The following is a 23,414-nucleotide window of genomic DNA, read 5'->3' as shown; positions in this document are numbered from 1 at the left end:
TGCAAGAAAAACACAAAAACATCAACATCAAGAGCCACCGTCATTAAGCATTTTGTTAACATTTCAACGCACCAAAAAAAGTCAGGTAAGATGTGACATTGTAGGAGAAGGTTCAATTTTAAAATAATACACGAAAGAAAAAACAGAATACATAATAGCAGTAGATAAGTAGGTAGGTAGGTAGGTAATACATAACACGACATACAAACTTTGACTAGGGTATGAAGAAAATAGTTAGGTATTTGTATTAGTGTTATTGTTGTAAAGCGATTAGTTTGTATTATTAATAAGAACTTTTAAGAAATAAATAATAAAAAGCAATTAGGTATTTTGCGAATAATAATTTCTCAAGAGTTTGTAGGTATGGTTGAAGGGAGAAAAAAATGGTAATATACTCATAGACATATTCACATATCCGATGATAAACACTTCGATAAGGTATAATACAAAGCACCATTAAACAGAAATTCTACAATTAACGAAATAACGGAGAAAAAAAGGAAAAACTTTTCTAAAAACGAACAAGACAACGATTAAACTTCGCTATTAAAATCTACTTCTACGACTCATAAGACACGTTATACAGAATAATACAGGACAAAAGAGAAAACAAGACTCGAAGAAGGATAAATACATACAAATAGTAACTATACATTAGAAAAATGGATTATTGCTTTTATTAGGTTGAAAGAAAAACTTCTGGCCGCATTCCATAGTGTTAGCAGCCGGTTTGACTTTGGTAAAGGACGTCGATTCGTTGAAATCAGCACCGTTACTTGTATGATCTTCGAAGCTCATATTATTTATACCGGCGCTGTATTCGATATCATTGGTACGAGCTGGGGTAGAATACGAGTTCGCGTTCGGCATATAATACACGTTATTAGCTGCAACAGTGGTTTCAGTAGTATCGGAAATATCGGTAGAGAAATTTATAAAATCATCCACGTTTTGATTACACGGCGATTTTGTGACCGGTACGGCCATCCGAGAAAAAGGAACAGCTCCGAATAGATCTTCTTTTGTTTTATCGAACTGGCCAGTTTCGCAATTCGTAGCACACGTAGTAAGAGGTGGATTGAAAGACGCGCTAAATGGATTATTATCGGCGACCGCATCGACGCCTTGAATAAAAGCTGCCGTTGTTTCGAAACTATCGTTGTTTACGATCTGATATGTGGAATCGAATTCCTTGTACGACGCGTTGCTACCGCGTTTACTATCGAAAGGATATGATTTACTATCATCTAAATCAACCAACGCTCCTTCGGCTATATTAGGAGACATAGTGATGAGTAAATCGGCTTGACTAGTATCTTTGGGTTTTTTACGATTTTTACTGAACGGTGCCAATGAAAATACGTCTTCTTTATTGAGCTCTTTCTGTTCGTCGTTCATATCGATCAACGGAGCCGGCGATATTGTATCTCCTTTGTCTAATTCGTCATCAGCCAATAGGGGCTTGTCGCCGTACGAATGACCTACGAACAACGTATCGAGTTCTTTATTCTCCGGTAATTTCGCCATTCTCGGATACCTCCTGGATGATGGTAACTCTTCTCTAGCCATGCTTTCGCATTCGGCATGATATGCCGATGAGCCGCAAGTTAATACGCTATCGTTTACGGTCATCGTTTCGCTATCTTCTTTATCGTCTATTTCTTCTTCTTGCTCTTGTCGTGCTCGTAAATCACTCGCAGAACCGATGGAATCATTCGAGTCTGATTTTTTAATCGCGTTTTCGTTAGATTTTGTTTTAACGTCGTTTCGTCCTTTCGGCTTACGACGCGAAATACGCCTGTTGTACGAACCCCGTTTTTGAGAATTATCTCCGCTCGCTGGATCTGAAATGTTCAAAAATAAAACAATATAATTCGTTGATTTCGAAAGTGGATGTTTCACAAAAATTAAGTAGAACTAGACGAATGAAAAAGAAATGTACAGGGTGTACGGTAGTAAATGGTTTGGTACCTATAATCGAGTACTATAAGAAACTTGAGACGAATAAGTTGCCTTACTTGAAAATTGAAGGGGCTAATATCATTTAGGCAAAAAAAATTGAAACGAATTTTTGAGCATGGGGTAAGTTGGTTCGAGTTGTGAAATGGATTTACATATTTCAATTTTTAGACAGAAAAAAGTTCAAAATCAACATTCGAGAGAGATCAAGAAGGTCGCAAAAGTTTTGCAAAACACAATGTTCTTAAAAAACTGTAATAATTCACCTTCAACACTATCGTCAGACGATACATCATCCAAATTACTGGTTAATTTTTCGTATTTCGATCTGTCTTCGGCTGGAGGCGGAACGAAAGGAGATGTTGACGGAGCAACTACCAATTCAGAGGATGAAATTTCATTGTACCATTCAATTTCGCTGTCGGTTCCGATTTCCAAATTTAAATCATCTACTTTTATATTATTCTCAATGAAATACTTTTTCCATTTATCTAATGAGCTTGTGTAATCTGTAAACATTAAAAATCGTGAATGATAACCGGAAATATGAAACTGATACGTAGATATATTCGGAAAGTCCCAGTACACCAGTATTTTCAAGCTGACAGACAAAAATACGCAAATCGAGATAAGGTTCTAAACTAGATACGAGAAGCGGCTATCGAGTTCATTCATACATATTTTTTTCATTTACCAGAAACAGGAAAAACTGTTTCCTGCTTTCATTTGTATTAACAATTCTGTCACATGCTTCAGTATCAAATGAACCAGAATTTGATACATGTGTTTTCATTTAAAGCAGGATGATTATCTAACACCAGAATACTTTTACAGAAAAATATTCGTAAAACACAATACCCAACGCACCAAGCATGGAAATTATCCCGAATTTTTTCAATGAAAAAAAAAATATAAGAGAAAGAATACAAGCTGAACACAAGATCCCAAATAAATAGAAGAAATTGCATCGATTTACCATTCAATTCTGAGCAGAAAATCACCAAAGATAGAATTTCAATTCATTTTTTTTTTTTTTTTTAACATTTCATCGATAATAGAAAAGAGCTTCCGTAAACCGATCAATTTTTTTACGCAAGCGATAATGAAAATCATACCATTTTAACACGTGCTTTTGCATGCGAAGAATTTCTAATACAAGCAAAATTTGAACGAGGAGTCTCGACTTACCAGCACTAGAAGACTTTTTATGTTTATTGTTCGATTGTTTTGAACCTAAAAAGTATTGAAAAAAAAAGATATATAGGGTAGATCAATTTTATTAAAATAGATAACAACGTTATGAGAAGTATAACATAGAAGAGAATAGTTTAAGCCACTAACACAATACTGATATCGAATAAGATACTATTATGTATTGATTTCCATCATATTAAGCGTTGTAAAATACTAATGCTATATACAATTTTATGCTCATAATAAGTAATTACCGGGTAATCTGAACGGGGCAGAACCAAAGGGATCCTCACTGGATTCGCCATCTTTACTTTTATCTGTTGGTTTTTTATCGAAATGATCTGAAAACAAGACATAATTTGTATTTATATGTAAATTCAAGTTTTCTATGATGTACATAACATGAGCAAAATTACGAATATACCAAACTCACTTCTATCTGGTTGCTGTGCGAAACTTCGATCTTGAAATTTCGCCATGAATATATCATTACTAACGCTATGCGATTTCGTTGCATGTACAGCACCTTCTTCGAATGGGTTCCACGAAGAAACCTCGCTCGATAAAGATTTAGATTCTTTATCGAGTCTTTTATTGCTCTAAACATAAAATGTATCGTAAATATTTCTCGCAAATGGAAAAAGCGATAAAGGTACAGTTTCAACTCGAACCTGCACAACTCTTGCAGTTGAAAATTGTTTCAAGTCTTGAGTATCCGTTTTATCGAAGTCGTCCTTCGATGTTGCTTTCAGCGATGCATTTTGTGAACTGCGAAACTGATTCATTTCGTTCGAATAAACCCTGTAAAAAATACACAATTTGAAACAACTTTACAACTAGATCAAGACCTAAATGTGTTCGTATCGTGTTGATTTGCCAAAGAAATGTAGATAAGATATCGATATAAATACCTTTTAAACGCAGAAGTATCGCTGACATTTCGTCTATGAATATTATGTTTATTTGACGGGGATAATGTTGGGGATTGTCCAGTGAATATTTCACCTTGTACTTTTGCAGCGTTACCAGTATTCGGAGGCAAACTCTGCGGCTCTTCTCTGAATGGGTCTTCAAATTCTGTTCGAAATCGAAATCAAAAAAAAACAAAAAACAGGTCAGCAATTTTCACATTTTTCTAAGAATTTAAAAACATAATGGAATTGAGAAATACTGAAGCAGTCGAGTTAGCAAATAACAGTGGCATAATTTTTTCCCATTTCAAAATACAATACGGACAGAATAAAAATTTCAACAGATACAAATCTTTCGATACCATTAATCAAATAAGATATCACTTTTCAAAAAAAAATTCGATAAAACTCATTTCCAATTTACTTTTTAATCGACTTTTAAAATTAAAACTCGTTCAATAAAATCGTACTGTAAAACGAATCAAATTCGAAAACTCCATCAACTCTATCGATTATCCATCATCCACAAGGAAAATAGCAATATTCTCAGGGAAGAATTACGACATCGACACGGATTAATGAATACTCACTATTCTTAAGCTCAAATAACGTCAAACTTTCTTTTCCAATGTACCCATCCTTTTAAACTACTAGTAAGTGAAATATATCGATACATTTTCAATTCTTAATGCCATCGAAACCGAGTTTATAATTTACCTGTATTTGAAGGGAATAAATTATCAAACGAGGCAGCCTCTGGTGGAGGCGTAACTGAGAAAGGTTTCTGAGTATGATCAGTCGGCTGAAAGCGAGTATCTGTACTGTCTGAATTTGTATTAGGTGGGTTTACGAAGGAACATGTCACGTCCGGAGACTGCGAAGCTTGCTGAATTGACGACGGGTTCGGAAATAAAGCTCGTTTCAGTACTGGCGATGATCCTAATGCAGTCGCAGCAATCGTTGTATTCATCGGTTTAGGTCGCTGTCGCGGGGTTACGCTCGTGCTACAAAACGGTTCAGAAGGAACTACGTTAGAAAGTTGGGATTTAGATGGAGCTATCTTGACCGGAGGTGGTTGTTGTTTTTTATCGCAGCTCAACAACGTGATTAATTCTTCTACATTAGGAACCGCTGATTTCTGTAAAACCCCATAAAATTACGATATATATTACACGGAAATGGCAACAAACATATCAGTAGATGAAATTCTTGAAATGTTTTATAATTCCAGAATTTTTATTGTTATATTTCCAAACAAAGTTGAGAGTATAAGTACACAAAAATCAGTGAAACTGATTCACGAATACGAAAGTCGTAAACTTACGTTTAAGTTTTTAACGGGACATGGTTTACCAGCAACTGAAAATGCGAAATACGATGTTTGAAATATATCCGGCCTCTTATCAGGATCGACTTCCAACATATATTCTGTAAAGGAAAGAACGAATTAATAACTAAAATTTTCAAACAAATTGAGAATAAATTTGAGAACATACTTATTAGAGCGTGCAATTTACTAGAATATTTCGGGTTTTCGGGGATTGTAAATTGTCCGCTTTGAATAGCCAAAGTACTCTCTCCAAATGGTAACGTAAAAAAACACAGCTTATACAACAAACAACCTAATGCCTGAAAAATGACATAGATAAGTTATTTGAAATTAATCATCAATGCAAAACAATGTGACTAGTAAGTATTTAAAATTATTATTGACTCGATAAAACGATAAAATTTCCAGTGTTTTACAAAAAGTTGAATCATCATTTTATTTTTCAATTCAGATATGTGAAAATTGAATACAGAATTGGCAACGATTTCGAGAATAATAATTACCCATATATCTGCTTTGGTAGTAATTGGTTTTCCTGAATACAGGTCAACCATCTCGGGAGATCTATACGACAATGTAGTATATTTTTCAATTTCTTCTTGAACGCTTGCTACACCATTTTTCACTGGATCAAGAATACGTCCGGTAGCAGAACCAAAATCACACAATACATAATCGCCGCTTTCAGCTAACAAAATATTTTCTATCTGTAATCGAACACAGAAAAACATAATTAATAATAAGACATTTTTTCATCGAATAATTATTACGATCAAATCGAATGTAAACCTTTAAATCCCTATGAATAATAGGAGTTTGACAATGATGTAACCTCGACACAGCTTCGCAAATATCACAGAAAATATGCAGAACTTCCTTCTCACTGAATCCAGACTGCAATCTAACAAATTGAACGGAAATTTCAAATGTAAATAAAACTCGCTAGAGACATTAACAACAAGATATATGTTTAGAATAACAATGTGTGTGAATACCTTGAATTCATCATGCTAAGGACATGATTCCTGCAGTAAGGCATCAACATTAATACTTCGTATACATCATTACCTTGGCTAACAATACTCGAATCAACGTAGCCAATCATGTTTTTATGCCCATTTAGATTACTCTGTGAAGCAAAAATCGTGTATCAAGAATCATGTAGAGCATATTGGCGCAAATCTTCAAGCAGATACTTACAACTATTTGGATTTCTCGTTTTGCTATGTTCAAATCCGAAGGATTATTGACGAATAATCTTTTCAACGCGTATCGTTTCCCATTATTAGCTTTAACAAGGAAAACAACAGCGAACCCTCCTGCAAAATGTAAAACATACGCGATAAGGAAAATGTACAATAAAGTAACGCAATCAACAGTATGTATTGATACAAACAGGTAATGTGAAACATTGATGGGTGTATGGGAAACGAATACGTACCTTCGGCAATAACTTCTTCTACGACCACGGTCATTCTTCCAACCACAAATGACTTTCCAACGCAGTTACCCAAATCTTTAGCATTATTGTCACTTTTCGATTCGCTTTTTCCAAATAATTTCTTCATGCTGATGGTGAAAGTGATGAAAAAATGGTCAAAATGGTACGGTCATCACGTACATAATAATAATGATATAATTCTCCGAGTTATCAGACAGGGGTACAGAATTTCAACGATACGAATTCGTACCACATATTTCTCTCTAGCCAGACCCACTGATAAAAATCACAATTCACTAGAAAAATATCAACTAGAGAATATCATTTAGCAACGTGAAACTTAATGTTTTACATAGCTTTACAGATTACTTTAATCACACGATTATCAAACAAACACACAAGATTCAAACGAAAACCGCAGGAAACATCTTCCTGAAACAAATTTATGAATTATCGACAATTTTTCAGGAGAGAAGAGAAACTACTTGAAGATTTTCAGATTTCACATTTTTTTGCACCGTTGTCAGCTGGATGAAGCTGGATGAAAAAAAATCACCCAGGCAGGCTTAAAGCTGGCTGAGTTGACAATAGAAAAAAACACAAAATGAACTTGATTGACCTTATCCACATAAACTGTTCGTATACATACATGGAATTGAGTGACTGAATTTTGAACTTGCGATGATTTGATGATTACGTGATTTCTATCAATTCTATCGTATGTGGTAGAATCATTTCATTTTATCATTATAAATTAGATCGTAAATATATGTATTATAATTAATCTAGTATTAATGTAATGTTTCATGTTCAATAAGTTGACTTATTTTGTCATTTCATCAACCGTTCAGCTGTCGGCATCATCTATGTAAGTAGAGTTCACAATATTGCTGATCAATGATACACAATCATAATTGCATGCATTAAAAAGTTGACTGGTCGAATTTTTCGCATTGTTAGCCGTTGTATTTATACTTCATAAACCTATGTTCAGCGACATATCTTGTAAATATTGCAATACATCGACGCAATGACGTTATTAAACCATCAGCTGTTGATGTAATGCATTTTTTATTGGCTGAAATTTCTTCTGAGATAATTCATGACCTTCCTTAGTTGGCAAGTTTTCTATTTTTGTTTACAGTTTCGAAAAAAAAGCTTGGTGTACTGGGTCTAATTGAATGCAATTACTACTGAAATCGGTTAACAAAACTGTGATATTAACGTCTGGTGAGTACGCAATGTTCATTTCTTATTATTCTGATAGGTAATAGCTTAATTCATCCATTTCGTTTCAGGTTGAATGGTTTTTAGTTTAAGATAACTTGTCGCGAAAATGAGAACGGTTCATTGCACACTGGTTTCCAATCTAGGAAAATATTTATCAAGCAATGCATTCACAAAATCTTACTATGGTATGTACTGTTTGCCTAATTACGAACCACGCTTTTGTATTAAAGATCAGAATTTTCATTCTTGTGTATTGTTTATAGTTGGAATAATGTGCTGCAATGGTCATCCTTACCAGTTATGTTTATCGCCGTCGAATCGTTCGAGTGTGAGAACGTTCAGCTCAAAGATTTCAATACATAAAATATCGACATCTGCTCCAGTTATGTGCAGTGGTAAAGATGGAAATACTGTCGACAAAGGAGAAAGCAAAAGTAATGCTGCTTCGTCTGGCGGGGGCTCAGATGGGACCACTAACAAAGGCAGTGGCAAAGGAAAAGATGGTGGTGGTAATCATTTATCTTGTCCTAAATGCGGAGATCCATGTACTCACGTTGAGACGTTTGTTTGTACGTATTTGATTATTGATTTTTGCTCAATGTTGATTCTTTCAAGTACCTAATTTATTTGTCTGTCATGTAGCTTCCACTAGGTTTGTAAAATGTGAGAAATGTCATCACTTCTTTGTCGTGTTATCGGAACTTGATACGAAAAAAACAATGAAAGAACAAACGAAAGACGAGCATCGAAACTCTTTTGTGCGAAAGCCACCGCCTCCTCCTAAAAAGGTGAATTTATTATTCTTTTATAATGCATATAGATTTTTTATTCAGAGTTTTTGCTTGTAGATATTTTCGTATTTGAATAAACACGTCGTTGGTCAAGAACACGCTAAGAAAGTTTTATCCGTTGCTGTGTATAATCATTATAAGAGAATTTACAATAATTTATCCCAAACGGCCAGTAATAGTAAACAAGATATTGCGCTTATGGAAAATGGATCTCAATTTTCATTTACCCACAGAGGCAAGTTTCGATTTATTCGAGTGAGCTTTCGAAGTAATAATTTTGTAATAAACTTATACCCAACATGGATTATTTTGCTTTCAGATTTTCTTCATATCAATGGTTATAATTATGGCTCCAACCAAGGTGGATTAGGATTTCAGCCGAATACCGAAAATCGTAACCAACAAAGCAGCAGCAATGCCGGATCAAATAATACTGCTGGTAGCGACATATTAGATGCCAACAGTCATGAATTACAATTGGAAAAGAGTAATATTCTGCTATTGGGACCGACTGGATCTGGTTAGTTGAATGTTGCACATGTCGTCATTCTTCATAGTTACCATCCACTTCTAAACTTCCTCTTTTTTTTAGGAAAAACATTGTTAGCTCAGACGGTGGCGAAATGTTTAGATGTTCCTTTTGCTATTTGTGATTGTACTACTTTGACCCAAGCTGGTTACGTTGGAGAAGATATAGAAAGCGTTATTGCTAAATTATTGCAAGACGCTAACTATAATATTGAAAAAGCGCAAATGGGTGAGTCAAAGCTGGTTACATTTGTAGTTTTTTTGGAGAGAAAAATGTAAAATTGAATTTATGTCTTAGGTATTGTTTTTCTGGATGAGGTTGACAAAATCGGAGCAGTACCTGGAATTCATCAACTTCGCGATGTTGGAGGTGAAGGTGTGCAGCAAGGTATGCTCAAGGTAAATTGATCAAATTGAATATTTTCATGACATTTTTTCAGTATTTTATTTTTCTTGCTAATGAGCATTCTTTTCTGCTTAGATGTTAGAAGGCACGATAGTAAATGTTCCCGAACGTAATTCACCTAGGAAATTACGCGGTGAAACGGTTCAAGTCGACACAACTAATGTTTTATTCGTAGCTTCGGGCGCTTATAATGGACTTGATAGATTAATCAGCAGACGAAAAAACGAGAAGGTAAATACTTAGTATTTGATTTCAATGTCAGCTTATCAGTCGAATGATTAAATTTTTAACTACATATATTAGCGTAATACAAAGTATTTTATTATATCGCGGTTCCCTTTGTATTTTTAGTATTTGGGATTCGGTGCTCCCACTAATGTTTCACCAGGAAGGAGAGCTGCGTCACTGGCTGACATGATGCATCAGTGTGCTTCCTCATCAGTTGAAGAAGATAACGAAGAAAAAGATCGATTTCTTAGACAAGTCGAAGCTCGAGATTTGATAGAATTTGGAATGATTCCTGTAATTATTGTTGATATTTGCACTATTAATGAGTTTAAATTCTTTTTCACTAATGATTTCGTTTTTCAGGAATTCGTTGGTAGATTCCCAGTTCTAGTACCATTCCATTCTTTGAATCTTGATCTATTGATTAGAATTTTAACCGAACCGAAAAATGCTATGGTACATCAATATCAAATTTTATTCGGAATGGATAAAGTTGATCTTACATTTTCACCTGATGCTCTTAAAGCAATTGCCCAACTTGCTATGGAAAGGAAAACCGGCGCTCGTGGATTACGTGCTATAATGGTACGTTGAATTCCCCCCTTTTTTTTTGTATCTCTTGGACATAAACTAATCAATGATGTACTTCACAGGAAACTATATTATTAGAACCAATGTTCGAAGTACCAGGCTCAGATATTTTGAGTGTGCATGTGACTGAAGATGTAGTTAATGGTAAAATACCTCCTATTTATATTAGAGGACGACCCGTAGAAGAGAATACCGATAATCTTGAAATGCGAGCTGAAGCTAAATAATTGCTGAAAAACGACAACGTTAGTATTAATTTTTTATTTAAAAATTGGAGTTATCAAGAAACGTATACCTACTTATAGATTGTGTGTATATTTTTTGTAGGATTTTCAGGATTTCTTTATCATAAAGATATTCATTTCTTTTATAATTCTCTTTTATGTGCATCATTACGCTGATTTTATTATAGTACGAACGGTTAATGAACTAAATGACTCGGTTACGTTATTAATTTTGATTTTTTAAAAACCTTAATGAATAATTTCGTTTGTTTCGCATTGTATATGTATTGTTAATCTGATTTGTTAACTATTTTTCGATATTAGTCGTTATGTGAATGACATTAAATAGTTGTTGTATTCTTGTAATCTACATATATACATTTAATTTCCATATATTTGCCCAATACCGAACCTGTTTAAATTATTTTTTTGATAAAAATGTCAATCCGCGAAGTTCTGTCAACATTCCAATGAAGAGGAGTTCATAACTTACGCTGTGGCTGTGACAACGAAAAATATGCCGGGATTTTCAACGCTATATTATTTTCTCGATAGTTCGAATATTTTGATAGAGAATATCTTTTTTCAAATTATTATTAGCGCTTGCTGATATGAATAATTGCAAATAACCTGTGATCTAAGCGTTTGAACTTTTGTGTTCCGATCCCGTTATGTTTCACATTCAAGATCATGAATTTCATCAGTTGACAGTACTTTGAAGAGATAGCACGTTTATGTGAAACCAATACCAGTTCTGTTGTGAAGAAATGTAAAGTTATGCATTGTAAATTTTACTTGTTAAACAAGCAATGATTTCTTCAATTAAAAGTTTTGTTAAAAATTTGTTCTTAATTAATTTTAAACTAAGTATTAGAATAATGTTGTTTTTTTTAATTTTTTTGTAACTTTGTCGGAAAATTAATTTTTTGGGATTTGTTTAGACTGGTAAGTTAAGTACATGTTACAAAATTTCGATTCGAAACTATTTAAATTTTTTTGAATTATGACAATTTTGATAAATTTTGAAAGACATGTTGAAGATTATAATTATTAGAAGAAATGAAATAATCAACTCAGCTTCTTCAAAATACCCAACTCAAAGTTACCCGGATTATTTTAGTCAAAAACTTACAAACCCAAATTTGTAATCAACTCCTTCCTCAAATTTCCGCTTCAAATTGGGTATTCTCAAGTATTTCGGGACTACGATCTTTCGCTTCGCCTACCAATTCTTATTACTCTGTTGTAAAAGTGTCATTCTCAATTCATGTACCATTGACCAGTACTTTTTAACGTGATAAGCTACTGCTAATAACAAGGCGCTTGTTTAACATGTCAAATGTCCCCGAATACATTCCCATTGTAAAAAAAAATCGCATAGTAAATAATAAGCTACCTTCAAAGAAGCGGCAAATGTATTTGGAATGATTTATTTATTACTAGCAAATTCCCAGGTCTTACTAGTCTTTACCATAAATGGATGTGGTTTGTACTCGTTAGTTTTCTATTATATTGAGACACATAAGATAACATTTGTACAATTTACTCAATCATTATTTCATAAAATAGGCACCATATGTTGAATTTACTTAATTAATTATCGTATTATACGTAAATAAGCGTTAATATCATTTCGCCAGGATCATCACGTTTTTAATTGAAAATTTTAAATCTTGAACGTAGGAAAATTAAAACTCGTTTATTCGCATTATTCTATAGATAGATTCAATAGGCCTACCATTTCGGAACTCGCTAAATGAATTAAAATAGGGAATTTTCCAAAAAAAAGAGGCTTTTTTGAAAAGAAGATCTGATCCATGTTTTCTTTTTAAAAATATGAAAATGTAGATTTTCAAGAATTTTTGGTGAAGCAAAAGTGAAAGATCGCGGCTTTTCTTCATGTTTCAAGTTTCAAATTTTGGACCACCAAACAACTTTTACCTCAGCTACATAGCGAAATTCAGGAAAATTGAGGATCCACCTTGGATATATGAGAGCTTTTATAGGTCAGCTAACAGCACAGCTTTGGGAAACAAGTGTCATCCTCAACACTATTTTGCCCTCTCCGCTGCTAAAATTGAAAGCGCATTGCTTTCTCAGGTCTCCGTCACTCAACCTAATATGTATTTCATAATTGAAAGATCCCTCTCACTCCTCATTTATACAGCCATTAAGGTAGGTTAGTAAAATTGTAAAATAGGTTGTTTTTATTAGTAGGTACACTCCTCCATCACTTTGTTTGCCTAACAGATGAAACTTCGTTCCGTTAACTATGTCCAATGCTATAGTAGGTATGCGTTCATCCTAACAGACCTTTATTAAATAGGTAATACATTTTATGTGTCTGTAATAATTGTGAAATCGTGACACGTTCGATTGAAACTAAAAGTACGCATTTTACATCGAAAGTGTTTCCTTGACTGAAAAGAATCATGATCTCTGACTCATGGTACCTAAATCCGCTGTAATCCATCTCTAAAATGCTTAATTTTAAACTAAAACTCAGCCTTTTTGAAAAAAAAATATTTTTTTTCTTTAAAAGCTTCCTCACTTGATTTTGACACAATTTTTTTCATCGTGTGGCTGTAGCCTATATCTTTGCTGTGCACCACACCACACGATTAACTTTACCACTAACAGAGAACGTTGATTTTCTTTAAATAGACGATTCTCTCCACTTCTTTTACTAGCCTGTAAAAATTCTCATGAACACTTCCACACATGCAAAGATTGCTATAGTATTCATCGTCGCCAGCTAAGGCCAAAAGAAAGCCGATATAACCTTTCCCCCGTTCTCCCATCTGAATGATAAACATTCGTCTAGTTTCATAGTGGTAGCACATAATTCGTGCGTTTATTTTCTGTACGCGATCGTCAGTTTTCGTGAAGTGCTCAAGTTCGTGTTTTAATTGTCGCGCGCGTTTTTTCGCAATTGTGCAAAAAAATCAACCGTTCCATTTTTACTTTCGTTTAAAGGTATGTAAAAAATTTTGAATAATTTAGATCTATGATATCTAGGTATCTATCTGTGCATTTCGTGATCTATGGGACAGTGAAAAATGTTGGGTTTAAGTTTGGTATTGAAATCAAAAGGTTTTCTTAAGAAACACAAATTTACTTATAAAACAACACTGATGGTTTCATAATTATGTAAAAAAATTAATTAGAAAAAAAAAATGCTAAATTAGGTAATTGAACGATGCCTTTTAAACAATACTGAACATTAATTCATGATTTATGCAGCTTTTCACCCTTTGGGATGAACTTAGAAAAAAAAAACCAAAGATCCAATAATAATTATTTACCTACCGAATAGGTAACTTACTTTTCTTTCAAATAGAAATTTGCAATCAATATTGATAAAGATGGTCAAAATTTTCGATGAGCAAGTATTCAAAGTGTAAAATAAGAATTGATATAAATTATATTTTGCCAACTTGAAAATAATTTTAACATTGTAAAGTGTGATGAAATCTAATAGGTATCAAATTTATTTTACAACATAGATAATTATTGTTTATTTTTGAAATGCTACCATTAAATAAACACCCATCTATAAAAGGAGAACTGTGCAAAATTCGTTAAAAATGTAACAAAACCAATTAATTCGTTGATCGTTTGGCAATACGAAAATGTTACCAGTACTCGTGTGGCAAAATGGTCGTGGGTGTTCAAATTCAGACTGTGAGATAATTTTTTTCATACCAGTATTACTAATCCAGTTAAAATTAGATTTGGCCCTATATTATATTGTTCTTCGTGTTACCTACTTTTTTCCTTAAAATACATATAAGTAAATTTTTTGTGACTTTTATGAGAAGGAGAACGACCTTTCCGTAACCTTTCTAAACAGGACAACAGAACGGGGGTGTGTGTTTAAGTTCCTATTTCTATTGTACATAGATATGATTTATTAATGAAAAAACTGGACAAAATTATCGACTTATACTTTTAAAGAGATATAAAATCATGTTAATTTGTAGAATACCAATTTGAAAACTTGATACTTATTCCGAAATTATTTCAATCGTGTTGTCACAAATAAGATAAAATACACTCATCATGGAGAAACATAGGTAGTCACTTATTAGTCATTCTCACAAAATTCCAGCGATTAGGTTTGGTCATTTACCTACGTAAGTGTTGAAAATTGATATGCACACAGGTATACCCTACTATGTATCTATTAAATTAACGAGGAATGTCATTTTCTTCAGAACTTACTTCGTCATTCGATTTTACAAATCGTATGATACATTCGTACCATCATGTGATTTTTTTTTGTCCTTCGAAGTAGAAATTTAAAAATTGAAATGTGGTAAAAATGGCAACGGGTATGTTCTTTCTTATGAATTTGTTTGGGTTTGATTCTTTTAATTGAAAATATTTTCATCGTAGCTGGTTTTGGCCTACTCAAGTGTAAGTATTATAAACAAAGATAGATAAACTCATTTATTCAAAAAATAAAATTACTTGACCACAACTCACCATTTATCTCATTTTATTAATTTGTTAGGTTTTTTTACTGTCGTGGACATTTAAATTTGTAGTCCACACTTAGTGTTATATCATTTTCATTAAGGTATATTTAGGTACCTATCTGGAAAACACGAAAAAAAAACATTGAAATGAAATTCAACAGTAGAGAAAATATGGAACAAGATTCACAATAAAAACGTCAAAAACAAAGAATTAAATTCATTGTCATTTTAAAATAATAGGAAAGTGTTTAGTTGCCTACTATAACATGAATTGAATCGAAAAACAATAACATTGTACGCAAAAGAATCCCTACCGGTTCTATAATTATGTAGAAAAGCAGTAAGCATGCACCTGTTAACTTAATATCAATCTCATTTATTGAGTTCAAATTGGGCGATTGAATTTTCCAAATTTTGTCAGCCGTGGTTGGTGGAAAACCTTATAAACCTATTATAATAAGCACTGAGTCATCGTTACTGCGGTAATTCTGAGTACCTACTTATTTTTTCTATTTTTTCATTTTTTTTTCAATTTTTTCCTATTTGTAATTTTCCAATGATTTATTGACTAAGTCAAAGTAAAATATGTAGTTACTCTCTTCGGGAGTGTAGTAGATCTCTTCATATCGTCTCTCTTATTCATTTTTCACACTGATTCTGACCATGAGTTGAGTCTCAGTAACAAGTTGATTATAAACCCGAGTCCATACTATAATACTTGCAATAATAAAGCTAATTCATTTAGATCCAAGAATAATTCAAACGATTCACATACATATTCAAAATTGAATTTAAAATAATTGTTCATAAATTTTCAGGAAAACAACTAACAATCCAAAATGGACGCAATCAAGAAGAAAATGCAAGCGATGAAGCTGGAGAAGGATAACGCGATGGATCGCGCCCTTCTCTGCGAACAGCAAGCAAGAGACGCAAATCTCAGAGCCGAAAAGGCTGAAGAAGAGGCTCGTGCTTTACAAAAGAAAATCCAAACTATTGAAAACGAATTAGATCAAACTCAAGAACAACTGATGCAAGTCAATGCCAAATTGGAAGAGAAAAACAAGGCTCTACAAACGGTAAGTACCTACCAAGTATTCGCTCAAAACGACAATATTAATATCCCCTTCAAATCGGTGATTAGATGTTTCTAATGGCATGTATTAAAAATGTAAGATTTACTTTAGGTATAACTTTAACTTGACGCTTGCATAATTCGCGGTATAGATAGGTTTCGGGATTGGTAAGTGGTAAAAATAACTTTTTAAGAATTTATAAGGAATTTTAGATGTGGCCTAATCTGAATTTAAATAGTAAACAATGCACCAATTATGGTCTACTTAAGTCTTCTGTTAACTTCAAATAATGACACGTTCGAATGCTACCTGGTGTTTATTTGTTAAATACCTAGATAAAGAAATTATTGTCGTAAGGGGATAAAAATGTGCAATATCATGAATTATGTGATTGATATTCTGTGATATTTATGCGTAGGTAGTGTATACCAGCGATATGCGTTTTCACATCTTTGTTATTTAAAAAAAATGTATTAATGGAACCGATAGTGAAGAAAATCAGTCTCTGAAAAATATAAAAAAGCACGTTTGATCAATCCCACAATATAAACTACATCACTATATTGTGATTTCATATTCATATACCTACGTGACTGAATTAAAATTTAGATTCATACTTGATATTCGAGATGATCGCATGGCAATTTCGATCCTAAATTGGTCTTGTAGGTACCTATCGTTCATTATTTTGATTATTTGAGGGTGTGTATGGGAATATCTTTCACAAACACCTCTAAAAAGTTCAATTTTTCGTGTTTGAGTAATCTTGATTTCTTTTCTTTTTCAATTCCTAAAAACTTGAAAATGTAAAAAAAAAATCAATTACACACAAAAACACATCTGCCAGCCTATTTTTCGAATACATACATGCTAAAAATGTGAAGTGAGCAATATGGAGTTCGTGTATTATTGAATTTTTTGCACTTGATGGCATCTGATAGATACTTACCTTCATTTAATTATGCGTATCTATCAAGTTTGTTGAGCATCTAATTTATACAAGAGATGATGTACCACAGCTAACCTCTAACCACGTCAATAAATTAGGCCAACATCAATGTTTTCAATTGTATGATTCAAAGTTGAATACGCGTACAAAAAAAAGATCTAGGTTCCTACAGTTCAATTACCTATTAAAAAGTTCATTGATTTGAAAGTATAGGTACCTAACCAAAATATTGGATTTTAAAAAATGGATCGGGAATAGTCATTTTTTTACTTTAGTTTTCAAACATCTAGAGCCCTTATAAAACGGATTACGTTCAATTTAAAAAGTAAACGTGTTCATGAAAGTTATGAGCATGACGCGACGCACAGTCCTCGTTTGTTACCATTTAAGGAATTAATACCTGTATATAATGTAACTATTATCGCCTCTGGATAAAATATAGGTAGATAGATGTAATGACATGGCGCTAACTCATGAGGACTTCGTAATGAATGTTTGAATGACGCGCAACGCAAGGTTTTTTATACTTAGATCAGTTTCGTGATATTTTTTGCTTTTGAATTTGTCACTCTGTCACCACATCACTAAATAGTGTATCATATGCATAAAAGTACCCATTTGTGATAATAGCTGATCATTTTTTATCTAAATAGTTCCTATAATATTATTTCATTTCCTCGATGTACAGTGGGGGCTTGGGAAGATGGCATTCCTTACAGGATTTCAATTTTTCTCTGATTATGTAAAAGTCGTTATCTGATTGAACCATATACATTTAGAATAATTTCTCGAGTTCTGCTTTTCTGTTCTCCATCGATGAAAGCTCAATACTTGAGTAGGTAATGAATTGAAGATGAACTTGAACACCTGGGGTAACCTATACTGAAAGATGTGCGTTATTTTCGTAGGAACATTCGAAAGCATCCGATAAGTAAATGAAGTATTTCCTGCAGCAAGCAAGAACGTGTAACATTATACGTTTATATTTAGAAAATAATAAAACGACGTGAAGAAATACTAAAATAACGCAGCTACGAGCTGGTGGTGTACTCATCTGGGCAGTAGCCAATTGTTTTCACGCGGAGTATGCCGTATAATTTCTAAATTTATTACGTCACCGATTTACTGCGTTTCTATGTGAATTAATATAAGATGGATATTGAACACTGCGGAGAAACGAGCAGATCAATTGTGATGAATTCTTCGCGTACATCAACCATACTTAACATTGTAAAACGTTGTAATAAAGTAAATACGAGTCATACAATCGGGTCGCGCGTGAAATACGTGGTGGAAAAGTTGACAAAAATTCACATCGCATGAAAAATTTTCTAAAAATTGCTTTTCCTTATCAATGTTATCAGTGTAAACAAAAATCATATGACTGGTCAACGATAACTAGATGGCGCTGATAGTCGACTTCGCATGTCATCAACCAATCACGTTACAGTATGATTAATCGTCGTATACAGTTATCAGTGAATCGAATAGTGAAAACAAGTGAAAATAATTATCTATTTCGACACCAAAGTATTCATTTTGATTGGAATTTTAAAAATGTCCTATAACTATGGCAGATGATAAACGACATGGTACTCGAATAAATGAAGAGAAACATCACAGCCGTCCTTTCAAAAAATCCACCAGTAAACGAAGAACGTTCAATGTTGCTACAGACAACAGGTCGGTGATAGATATTACAAGGACTAACAAACCTACGACTTCAAAAGTATTACCAATTCGGGAAAGAACTGTGATTGGACAAGAAGCTAGTCCAGATAAAAATGACAACGACAATCCTCCTGAAACTGCGGAAGTGAACAGTACGTCCGTGGAAAACACCACCGAATTTTCCGAAAATGTTCGCTCGGAAGCTGACGGCAGTGAAGATGGTCCTGCTGCGGATCCTGAAACTGAAGAACTAGCCAAACTTCGATGCTCCAGTGTCAGCGCTGAAGTTGTAGCCGAAAGATTGAAAAGAAGACAGCAAAGGTCCCCAGGTTATCCCGGATTAGGCTTCGGATCATCTATATTTAGCTCTGACACGCTGATGAAATTTAGTGTGATAAGAAATGAATTACACAATATTCTCAATTCTCAATTGAAAAGGGTTAGTAAATATTTTAGGGGCCCGCATTTTTGTTTCATAAGAGCTAAATTGTCTCAACTTTCGTTCATACTTTTGCGGTCGGAGTTTTAACAAAGTAGGTTACTTTGTTGCAGTGTATGTTTTTTCTTTTTAATGAAGAAAAGAAGAAAAAAAATTGCTGCAAAGTAATTGAACTTATTTTTTGAAAAATCAGTAACCTGATTGCGTAATTATCAAAATTTGTAATCTTGTGAATAATTGGAAATTCGTATTTGTAATAGGACCTAACAATTTTTTGGTAAATTTTCCCTCACAAATACTTCATTATTAAACAGAGAAATATTTTTAACAAAAAGTAATAAGTGGTCCGAAATGTACCTAAAGATATTGTTTTGAATTTCTATAGTCTCAGTAACATTCTCGTGCTATTTTACAATCGTTTTTGAAAATACATTTGTTTTATTTTCATTGATAGAATAGTTTATATTTATATTGATGTGGTTCATGTGGTTGTGGCACTATTTTGAAATTTTGGAAATATTTATTTTATTTTTCCTAAAGTTGAAACGTATTGATTTTGGGTTTTCAAAATAATTTCTGATATCATACTTATAGACACAATTTTCGTCGTAATGAGTTATCAATTTCTGCATTATTACTTATTAGTCGTGAATTTAATGTTTACTTAAAATTAATTCTTGAATGTAAATGCTTTTGCGGAGAAGTCCTTCTGATTACTGAAAAATAGTGCCATAATATCTTATTCCAGTAACGATTGGGAATTTAAATCCCAAGATTTTTATTCGTATGATAAGTTTGTAAATTTAACCATATTAGTTTATATTTTAATCTATATAGTAGAACTCGTGAAGTCTATTTGAGTGCTACATCAGCTCCTCCTCGCGCGCCATCCCCAAGATTTTACCATCTAAATTTATAGGTAGTGGGTGCTACATATGTCATGCTTACTTTTGTATTTTGGAGAAAGGACATTGAGCCTGTAAAATGTACTAAAAATTTGTATGCAATATTCCTTCCAAACCAAAATTTGAGGTCTTATAGTCCGTTCAAAAATAGATTGAGTATGAGTATGTCCATGTTGAGTATTTTATCAAATTTTACAATTTTCAAATAATTTTTAAGCTGTATTGCCATTGCTATTGCATAGGTAGCAAAAAACGAAAATCTTTCGAGAAATTTATTTAAACTTGGCGAGAAATTCTTTTCATTTTTATTTTAATTATTTTTAACATTTGATGATTTGAATTATTAGTCAATTTGAAATGATAGCCACTTTTTATTTTAAAAATTTGCTGCAGTAGCTACAGGTGGTTTGAACTTTGAAGTTTTTTTTAAAAATGAAAAAAAATCTCGAGCCGAACGTCGCGGTATCACTTTTTGCCTTCGTAATAGTTAGGTGTTTGTGTGTTGATCCTACTTGTTGAAATGTTGATGGTTGTTGCTGAATAATGTTGAATTGATTCGTCACTGTTGAATGATTTTGTCGGTTGGTGTCGCAGTTCAACTGCAGTCATTGTACGGTCAACAAAAGCTGAAAGTTTGTGTTTGATCACTCGTTACTCTTGATTAAGGAACTAAATACCAGGTATGGAAATACGCCATTTTTGGTTATAGATTTCGTAGTTTTGACGGTGATGTGATTTTTTCATTTCAGTCGTATAATGAAATTGAATCAAAAAAATGGTGGGAAAATGTTTATTTTGTGTATTAAAATGAATATGAAGTAAAAAAATAACGTAAATTGGTGGTATTATTTATAAATTTAGTCCTTGAAAATTTTTTTCCATATCCAAAGATGGCGTATTTCCATACCTGGTATTTAGTTCCTTACTCTTGATCAGTGTTGGTGTATTTCTTACTGGTTGTCGGTCGTTTTGTTGAAGAAGTGGTCTATCGATTCGGCTTGCTAAATACTTGCAGATTGTTACTGTAGTTGTGTTTGTTTGTATGATGTGTGCGGTCTGTGGTTTGCGGTCATCAAGTTTCTAGTTTTTCTGTTGAGTTTGGTGTCCACCATCTTGCTAGCGGTCGGCTTACGTGTGATATCGTATTAATTTTCGGTTTCTCGTTCGAAGTGTTCATTGTTAAATAATTAAAATGACGACAACAATGCAGCAAGGCACATTACTAGATGTTCTAAAAAAGAAAATGCGACAAACTAAAGAAGAAATGGAAAAGTACAAAGATGAATGCGAGGAGTTCCATAAAAGACTTCAGTTAGAAATTATGCGCCGGGAAGAAGTATGTTTCATTCTATCTACAACTATTATCTAATATAAGTACCCTTCGAACTATTTCAATGATTTCACAGTAGCATTCGTTTCTTAGCATATCAATTTCATCTTCCCAATTCCCATCAGCTTTTACTCTTCAGCATAAGTATAATTTACAAATTCTGAATGAGATATTAATTTCATATTTCAATAACTATCGAAGTCTTATCCTCGATGGTTTTTCTATTTGTGTTTCTATATCGCTCACATAGCACTTGAAAACACCCATTTAGAATAATCAAGTCTTTCTTGAGTGTTATTTGCATCCACCGGTTGCGCCGGTAAAGTCATTATGTGCTGTAATTCGCAATCGCTGTGTGGTGTGTAGTGATTTTCGATGATTGCTCTTGGTATACTTCGATTTACACGTCCTAGTTATCTACCTTTCGATACTCAGAATCCTATTATCGTTAATTTGATTTCGCGTTTAGCTCATCACGTAATTATTGTTACCTGGTATGATGTTTCAACCTATTCTCAGGAACTTGGTTTCTTGAACTTGTGAATAGTTATCGATTCTGGAGTGTTTTCTGTGATGATTTTCTCGCTAACGAACCTTCAAATGGTCAAGATCGAGTTATCAAAATGTTACCTTCGCTACAAATACGTACAAATGATTACATGTGTTGCACTTTCGTCATATTTACTTTCATATCATTCTCGAAACCGATAAAGTCTTCATCCGGTAACGATGAAAAATTATTACGAGCTCATTACATTATCACTTCTTACTCGTATGTTCAGAGGAAACGGTAATGAGATCGCAGCAGGCATAATAAAAAAATTATTATCAATTTTTATTTTCATTGATCGAATCAGTGAGTCTGAGTTGTTTTAAAAAACTGTCAAAGTATAACATCTAGGTTAGTGATATTGAACGCAAAATCGTATTAATTAAAATTACCCATCTGACTGAAAATTGATAAGGAAAACTCTTGAAAACTTGAAGAAGCTATTTTCAAAATATGTACTAGATCGAAAGTACCTAAGTACTTGGAACCTACCATAGTGCAACGTAATGCAGCATTGAAATTCGTCGTTTATGATATGTGCCTGTTACGTAACTTCTTCCATTTATGTAAAAATGAAATAAACTACCTTAGTGGATTAGTCATTGCTGATGACTGAATCGCATTTATATTCTAATAAGAAGTCATCTTACACGATAGAGGAAATGTAGTAATGAGTAATTGACAATTTTATAAAAATAACTGTTCAGAGGGGTGGTGCTGAGTGGTATGGTACGTGTAAAGGACACCTTATGGTAAACCCTTATAAGTATTCGATTCGATTAATTTATTCTTCACTTTCGAAGGTTTAAAATTAGCGTCGAAATTGAAAGGTAATATTTTTCACGTAAGGATTTGTCTGCGTAATATTCTCACGTGTAGAATCAATTTTTTTTTTCATTCGATAATTTGTACTAGTATTTGAGTATTTGGTTATAGTTTAGGCGTGTTTATGGGGAGAAGTGGAACATACTGCGTGAACACATGTACATAGTATCTCCAATGTATTGGGTATATTCGGAGTAGCTCGCGCGAACAATCGTCAATTGTATTTGCCATGTAAAGGTTAAAGGTATGAGCGCAGCTATGGTGTGAAATAAATCGAGTTGAATCTCGTTTAACGATTTAACAATTTGTTTGGTATAATAGTTTTAAGGTGGAGTATCCTGTTATTAGAGAGGCA

General features: G+C 33.3%; 3 protein-coding genes across 22 annotated transcripts in view; 2 read left to right on the top strand and 1 right to left on the bottom strand.

Annotated features, from left to right (window-relative positions):
- Positions 1 to 204: 204 nt before the first annotated feature.
- Nak (Numb-associated kinase) lies at positions 205 to 7,399 on the bottom strand. Its single transcript, XM_065356893.1, has 15 exons — positions 6,836 to 7,399; positions 6,595 to 6,713; positions 6,390 to 6,523; positions 6,184 to 6,295; positions 5,898 to 6,101; positions 5,561 to 5,693; positions 5,389 to 5,492; positions 4,782 to 5,202; positions 4,065 to 4,230; positions 3,825 to 3,954; positions 3,587 to 3,752; positions 3,408 to 3,494; positions 3,148 to 3,192; positions 2,226 to 2,468; positions 205 to 1,844 (listed from the first exon to the last, which is right to left on the bottom strand). Exons 1-15 carry the CDS (start codon positions 6,960 to 6,962, stop codon positions 655 to 657), a joined length of 3,381 nt encoding a protein of 1,126 aa, XP_065212965.1. The 5' UTR covers positions 6,963 to 7,399; the 3' UTR covers positions 205 to 654.
- Positions 7,400 to 7,536: 137 nt separating this feature from the next.
- Positions 7,537 to 13,810, top strand: ClpX (Caseinolytic protease chaperone subunit). 3 transcript variants are annotated; one of them, XM_065356896.1, is made up of 15 exons: positions 7,537 to 7,553; positions 7,654 to 7,703; positions 7,980 to 8,065; positions 8,134 to 8,250; positions 8,329 to 8,634; positions 8,708 to 8,853; positions 8,914 to 9,091; positions 9,176 to 9,376; positions 9,449 to 9,613; positions 9,683 to 9,783; positions 9,866 to 10,021; positions 10,142 to 10,312; positions 10,382 to 10,603; positions 10,672 to 10,854; positions 10,937 to 13,810. In XM_065356896.1, exons 4-14 carry the CDS (start codon positions 8,172 to 8,174, stop codon positions 10,834 to 10,836), a joined length of 1,890 nt encoding a protein of 629 aa, XP_065212968.1. In that variant the 5' UTR covers positions 7,537 to 7,553; positions 7,654 to 7,703; positions 7,980 to 8,065; positions 8,134 to 8,171; the 3' UTR covers positions 10,837 to 10,854; positions 10,937 to 13,810. The 3 variants fall into 3 exon arrangements, with proteins under 3 accessions (XP_065212968.1, XP_065212966.1, XP_065212967.1); XM_065356894.1 differs by lacking the exon at positions 7,537 to 7,553 and having other exon boundaries at positions 7,563 to 7,703; XM_065356895.1 differs by lacking the exons at positions 7,537 to 7,553; positions 10,937 to 13,810 and having other exon boundaries at positions 7,563 to 7,703; positions 10,672 to 10,898.
- The window catches only part of Tm1 (tropomyosin 1), a 46,862-nt gene continuing 37,102 nt past the window's right edge, over positions 13,655 to 23,414 (top strand). For 3 of the 18 annotated variants that reach the window (XM_065356914.1, XM_065356910.1, XM_065356909.1), the window contains exons 1-2: positions 13,658 to 13,809; positions 16,133 to 16,393. In XM_065356914.1, coding sequence (XP_065212986.1) covers positions 16,154 to 16,393 — 240 coding nt within the window. In that variant the 5' untranslated portion in view covers positions 13,658 to 13,809; positions 16,133 to 16,153. Of the gene's footprint in view, positions 13,810 to 16,132; positions 16,394 to 18,443; positions 19,450 to 21,277; positions 21,691 to 23,414 lie in introns of those variants that run through there. The other 15 variants (XM_065356908.1, XM_065356906.1, XM_065356902.1 and 12 more) reach the window with 13 other exon arrangements.

Source organism: Planococcus citri, chromosome 3 (genome assembly GCF_950023065.1).
Source record: "Planococcus citri chromosome 3, ihPlaCitr1.1, whole genome shotgun sequence".
NCBI lineage: Eukaryota > Metazoa > Arthropoda > Insecta > Hemiptera > Pseudococcidae > Planococcus > Planococcus citri.
This window is presented reverse-complemented; position numbering and strand designations above follow the sequence as displayed.